The 6,000-nt window shown below is 48.7% G+C and overlaps 2 protein-coding genes across 2 annotated transcripts in view; both read right to left on the bottom strand.

Moving 5' to 3' along the window:
* Positions 1-1,888, bottom strand: part of LOC136684414 (protocadherin alpha-13-like) — a gene marked incomplete at its 3' end in the record, with an annotated part of 32,810 nt that extends 30,922 nt beyond the window's left edge. Inside the window, exon 1 of the mRNA XM_066659173.1 lies at positions 1-1,888. This exon is cut by the window's left edge and continues 559 nt beyond it. Coding sequence (XP_066515270.1) covers positions 1-1,888 — 1,888 coding nt within the window.
* A 676-nt stretch (positions 1,889-2,564) lies between these two features.
* LOC136684413 (protocadherin alpha-8-like) lies at positions 2,565-5,724 on the bottom strand. The gene is made up of 2 exons (XM_066659172.1): positions 3,343-5,724; positions 2,565-2,582 (listed from the first exon to the last, which is right to left on the bottom strand). Exons 1-2 carry the CDS (start codon positions 5,722-5,724, stop codon positions 2,565-2,567), a joined length of 2,400 nt encoding a protein of 799 aa, XP_066515269.1.
* Positions 5,725-6,000: the final 276 nt, after the last annotated feature.

The following is a 6,000-nucleotide window of genomic DNA, read 5'->3' as shown; positions in this document are numbered from 1 at the left end:
TCTTAGTCCTGACCTCCCCGCTGCTGCTCCCGATCCGGAACAGCTTGTTTCCTTTGGGCTCAGAGATGTGGTAAGAGAGCAGCGCGTTGTAACCGGAATCCGCGTCCACGGCCCTGATCTTGGCCACAAAGTAGCCCGCTTCAGCAGAATAGGGAATGTTCTCGGTGTTAACGGAGCCGTGCTCGGAATAGGGCGCCAGGATCCCGGGACTGTTGTCGTTCTCGTCCAGAACAAACACCTGCACGCTCACGTTACTGCTCAGTGGAGGAAGCCCGGAGTCTGTGGCCTGCACTCGGAACTCAAACGTCTTCATCTCCTCAAAGTTAAAGGACTGTAAAGTGTGGATGTGTCCGCTCTCAGAGTCGATGTTGACCAGTGAGGAGACCGGAGCGGCGCTTCTAGAGCTTTCTAGTAATGAATACGTTATTCTGGCGTTCTCCCCTACGTCAGGATCCAGAGCAGAGACTGTAGAAATCACAGCTCCAACCGGACCGTTCTCCTTCACATAAACATTAATGACGGGCTCTGGAAAGAGCGGCGCGTTGTCGTTCACATCAGAGACCTCCACAGTGATGACGGTGCTGCTGGACAGAGGGGGGCTGCCCTCATCTGTGGCTGTGATAGTGATGTCATACTGAGAGGTGCTCTCTCTGTCTAAGGGGCCATTTACAGTCAGTGTGTAGTAGTTCTTATATGATCTCTGTATTTTAAACGGGACGGATCCTACGAGGTTAAGGTTCACTTGGCCGTTTTTACCCGCATCATTATCGATCACTGTTATCATTCCCACCATCGTGTCAGGAGGCGTGTCCTCCTTTATCGGATTAACTAAGGACGTTATAGATAGCTCAGGGACGTTATCATTAATGTCAACGATTTCTACCAAGACTTTACACAGCGCAGCTCTCGGGTTGTGGCCTTTGTCTCGAGCCTGCACTCGCAGCTCCACCGCGTTTTTCTTTTCATAGTCCAAGTCCCCCTTCACAGAAATAACACCGGTCTCGGGGTCGATTGAGAACGCATTGACGTTTTTGTCGTTATCGTGGTTAACAAATCCATACGTTATTTCACCGTTCAGCCCCTCGTCCGCGTCACTGGCATGCACGGTAATCACGAGAGAACCGCGAGGTGCATTCTCGTTAACCCGAGCTTTGTAGAGTGACTTACTGAAAACTGGAATATTATCATTGACATCCAGCACATTTATAACTATAGTCATGGTCCCGGATCTGGGAGGTTTCCCTCCGTCTACAGCGGTGAGTGTGAGCTGAATCACGGGCTGTTTCTCTCGGTCTAAAGCTTTCTGCAGCACTAACTCAGCAGATACACTCTGTTCTCCCCCGCTCTGTACATCTAGAGAGAAATGCTCGTTGGGGCTGAGCTTGTAGCTCTTTACCGAGTTACTCCCCACATCAGCGTCATACGCGCTCGGTAACGCGAACCTCTCTCCTGGAAAAGCAGACTCTGAGATATTAAACGTCGTCTCTGACTGCTTAAATACGGGGGGATTATCATTAATATCCAACACATTCACCTCAAACCGATAAATATTCAACGGTGAATTAACAACAGCCTCTAAAGCTAAGGAACACTTAGTGCTGTGTTCACAAAGCGCTTCTCTGTCCAGCCTCTCCTTCACATGGAGCCCACCCGTCTTTAAATTAACATCGAAATACCTCTTATACGCTTCGGTAACGATCTGGAATACTCTCGTTTCAAGGTCCTGAATATTTAGGTTGAATTCTTTAGCTACATTTCCCACCGTGGTGCCTGGGTTTGCCTCCTCCGACACTGAAAACACGGTCTGTCCGTCCACAGTCCGCCAGAAATGTAGCAGAAAAAAACAGCGTATCCACCACGGAGTCCCTCGCCTTTTCCATGTATCCATTTTATCTCGTTTCCCCCGCTCTGAAGTGAAAATAATAATCCATTCGCACGGCCGCAAACCCGGCTCGGATCCACGTTTAAAGCGCGTCCCAGTAGAATGGCACCTTCCGAACAAAGCCCTCCGTTCAGCACATACACACACACACACACACACACACACACACACATACACGCTCTTAGTCCCGCCCCGAAAAGGTGGAGCAAAGACAAGTCATGTTTTCATAACTGAGAGTAGGGAGTTGGTGACATCATGTGGACAATTACAAGAAGTGAGATCCTGTTAGAAATGTGTTTAAAACATTTACCATAGTTCAAACATAGTTTTTTTTTTGTTCATATAAGCCCCCACCAATCCCAACTTGCTCCAGATTCCCCAAGTAGTGAACTATGTAGAAGATGCTTTGACAGCTACTTCACTCAGTGTACTCAGTGCTAAACAGTGAAGCATTTTCAATTCATTAAGTATCTCCAAACACTAGTTATATGACACAAAAGCACTATTTGAGCAAAGAAGCCCTATTTTTACACCATATTCAGTGTCCTACATAGGGCAAAAGAGGCAGATTACGTTTGAGGCCATGCAATTAAACAAAGCAATACAAGACTGTCCACTGTGACATTGCTATGTAGCATATATTAATTCATTCATTGTCTGTAACCTTTTATCCAGTTCAGGGTCACGCTGGGTCCAGAGTCTACCCAGAATCACTGGGCACGAGGCAGGAATACAACCTGGAGATGGTGCTGGTGCTTCAGAGGGCAACACACACACACACACCTACGGACACTTTTGAGTCGCTAATCCAGCTACCAACATAAGTTTTTTGGACCGTGGGAGAAAACCGGAGCACCCAGAGGAAACCCATACTGATAAGGGGAGAACACACAAAACTCCTCACATACAGTCACCCGGAGCGGGATTCGAACCCACAACCCACAACCCCCAGAGCTGTGTAACTGTGAAACTACCTGCTGCACCAACATGCCATCCCTATGTAGCATACATACAGTTGAATATCATGTCCTCACAACAGCAAGGAAAAGTGCTGAGACTTCAGCACCATGGACAAAGACACTAAAATGAAAAGCTGCATAGATAGAAGTATAGATACATAGAAAGGATGTCTTGAACCCAGTAATCCCATATAAATACTGCTTATTTCCCATGATTCAAAAATTGAACAACTATGCAACGAAATATATTCATACTAATAAAGTCTGGATTACACACCTATAGCAAATGTAAGGCTCCTATGAAAAGACGCCAAATATATTTAAGACTAGTGAAGGAGCTTTTAGCCCCTGTAAAATAAGATTAGAAATCTTTTTTTTTTAAGAGAAATAAGAAAAAAAAACAAAAAAACAAAAAAAAAAAACTTGCATTTCAGCACCATGAACAGCACCATTTGGCAACACGTCCAACCCAACTGACGCTTCCATTCTCAAAGACCTTACCTTGTCAGAGCTGGGGAGGGTCTGGGTTCTGGTGAACGTGTCTCCTCCATTAATACTGATCAGCTCTGCATCTGCAGGCGGAAACGGCGCAGGGAAAACCACTACGTCACTCTTCAGTGTGTCGGAGCTGAAACACACGTCGTACTGCTGAGTAGATTTGGAGTAAGACCAGCTCCCATCAGGGTGTGTGGTGATGACCGGGGGGCTGTACCTGCTGAAAGGGCCGTCTGTCCTGCAGCACCTCACTGCTATTGAACTGACGAGGCTCAGCAGGAAGATGACGGACACCGACACGATGGCGATCAGCAGATACACGTTTAACTCCGAGAAGCTCTCCTCCTTCATCGGAACATGTTTGAACTGAGTCTGGATGTCCGCTGTGCTCTCCACCACCACAACATCAATAGACACAGTGGCGGACAGCGAGGGCTCTCCGTGATCACTGACCACAATGAGCAGCGGGTGACTCTTCAGGTCGTTGTCACTCATCCTCCTCTTAGTCCTGACCTCCCCGCTGCTGCTCCCGATCCGGAACAGCTTGTTTCCTTTGGGCTCAGAGATGTGGTAAGAGAGCAGCGCGTTGTAACCGGAATCCGCGTCCACGGCCCTGATCTTGGCCACAAAGTAGCCCGCTTCAGCAGAATAGGGAATGTTCTCGGTGTTAACGGAGCCGTGCTCGGAATAGGGCGCCAGGATCCCGGGACTGTTGTCGTTCTCGTCCAGAACAAACACCTGCACGCTCACGTTACTGCTCAGTGGAGGAAGCCCGGAGTCTGTGGCCTGCACTCGGAACTCAAACGTCTTCATCTCCTCAAAGTTAAAGGACTGTAAAGTGTGGATGTGTCCGCTCTCAGAGTCGATGTTGACCAGTGAGGAGACCGGAGCGGCGCTTCTAGAGCTTTCTAGTAATGAATACGTTATTCTGGCGTTCTCCCCTACATCAGGATCCAGAGCAGAGACTGTAGAAATCACAGCTCCAACCGGACCGTTCTCCTTCACATAAACATTAATGACGGGCTCTGGAAAGAGCGGCGCGTTGTCGTTCACATCAGAGACCTCCACAGTGATGACGGTGCTGCTGGACAGAGGGGGGCTGCCCTCGTCTGTGGCTGTGATAGTGACACTGTACTGAGAGGTGCTCTCTCTGTCCAGAGCTCCATTGACAGCTAAGGTGTAATAATTCTTGTACGTGTTTTGTATCTTAAACGGAACGGATCCGAGTAGTCTCAGGTTCACTTGGCCATTTTTCCCCGAGTCATTATCTATCACTGTAATCATTCCTACTGTGGTGTCAACCTGAGCATCCTCTTTAACCTTGTTCACCAACGATGTCACAGAGATTTCCGGAACATTATCGTTAACATCAATCACTTCCACTAACACTTTACAGTGGGAGGCTCTTGGTTTCTGTCCTTTGTCTTTAGCCTGAACACGGATTTCTACAGCACTCTTCCTCTCATAATCCAGCTCTCCTTTTATAGTGATCTCCCCTGTTTCAGGATTAATGGCAAAGGCACTGATATCTTCATCATCATCATGATTAGAAAACCCATATATGATCTGACCATTCAGCCCCTCGTCTGAGTCAGTGGCGTGTACTTTAATGACAGTGGTCCCTGGTGGGGCGTTCTCCTGAACGCGAGCTTTATACAGTGACTTACTGAAAACCGGAATATTATCATTAACATCTTCTACATTCACTGTAATCTGTAATGTCCCGGATCTGGGAGGTTTTCCTCCATCTTCAGCAGTGAGTACAAGGTGTATTACGGGCTGTTTCTCTCGGTCTAAAGCTTTCTGCAGCACTAACTCAGCAGATACACTCTGTTCTCCCCCGCTCTGTACATCCAGAGAGAAATGCTCGTTGGGGCTGAGCTTGTAGCTCTTTATCGAGTTACTCCCCACATCAGCGTCATACGCGCTCGGTAACGGAAAACGTTCCCCCGGAAACGCGGATTCAACCACGTTTAACTCTGTTACTGCTGTCCGAAATGTCGGGGAGTTGTCGTTAACATCCGCCACATTCACCTCAAATCTGTAAATATTCAGCGGAGAGTTAGCAATAGCCTCCAGAGCTAAAGAGCACTTCTTCCTCTGCGCACACAGCTCCTCTCTGTCCATCCTCTCTCTAACGGAGAGGACCCCCGTCTTCACGTTCAACTCGAAATACCTCTTATTATCCGCAGACACGATCTGCAGTCCCCGCCGCTCGACGTCCGGTAAAGGGATGTTTAAATCCTTGGCGAGGTTTCCCACTGCGCTCCCTGCTTTCGCCTCCTCGGACAGCGAATAAACGATCTGTCCATCCGCGAGCCTCCAGCGGAGGATCAGAAGACACCAACACGTCCACCACCGACACATTCTCCCCGCGGTTGAATCCATCTTATCCCCACACCGCGGCTCGAGGACGATCCATCCATAAAGCTCCAACCAAGCGGTGAACCGGAGCGCTCCGAGACAGCGCTCGCGCACAAAGACGAGTCCCGAACAAAGCCCAGCGCCAGACACCGCACCAGCCCCTTCCGAGAAAAACAGAGGAGGAGCATCGCGGTACTACGCACAAGGCTTTCCACAGCGGGGCGCTAGTGACACCATGTGGACGAGTAGAGACATTGCAGCTTGAAAAGACCAAGAAGCACCCACACATACGAGAATGTG

This window comes from Hoplias malabaricus, unplaced genomic scaffold (genome assembly GCF_029633855.1).
Source record: "Hoplias malabaricus isolate fHopMal1 unplaced genomic scaffold, fHopMal1.hap1 scaffold_175, whole genome shotgun sequence".
In the NCBI taxonomy this organism is placed as follows: Eukaryota; Metazoa; Chordata; class Actinopteri; order Characiformes; family Erythrinidae; genus Hoplias; species Hoplias malabaricus.
Note: the sequence above shows the minus strand (reverse complement) of the source record. Positions and strands in the feature narration are given on the sequence as shown.

Bases quoted from the DNA above. Each gene is read 5' to 3' on its own strand.
- LOC136684413 (XM_066659172.1), bottom strand. From the start codon at position 5,724: ATGGATTCAACCGCGGGGAGAATGTGTCGGTGGTGGACGTGTTGGTGT.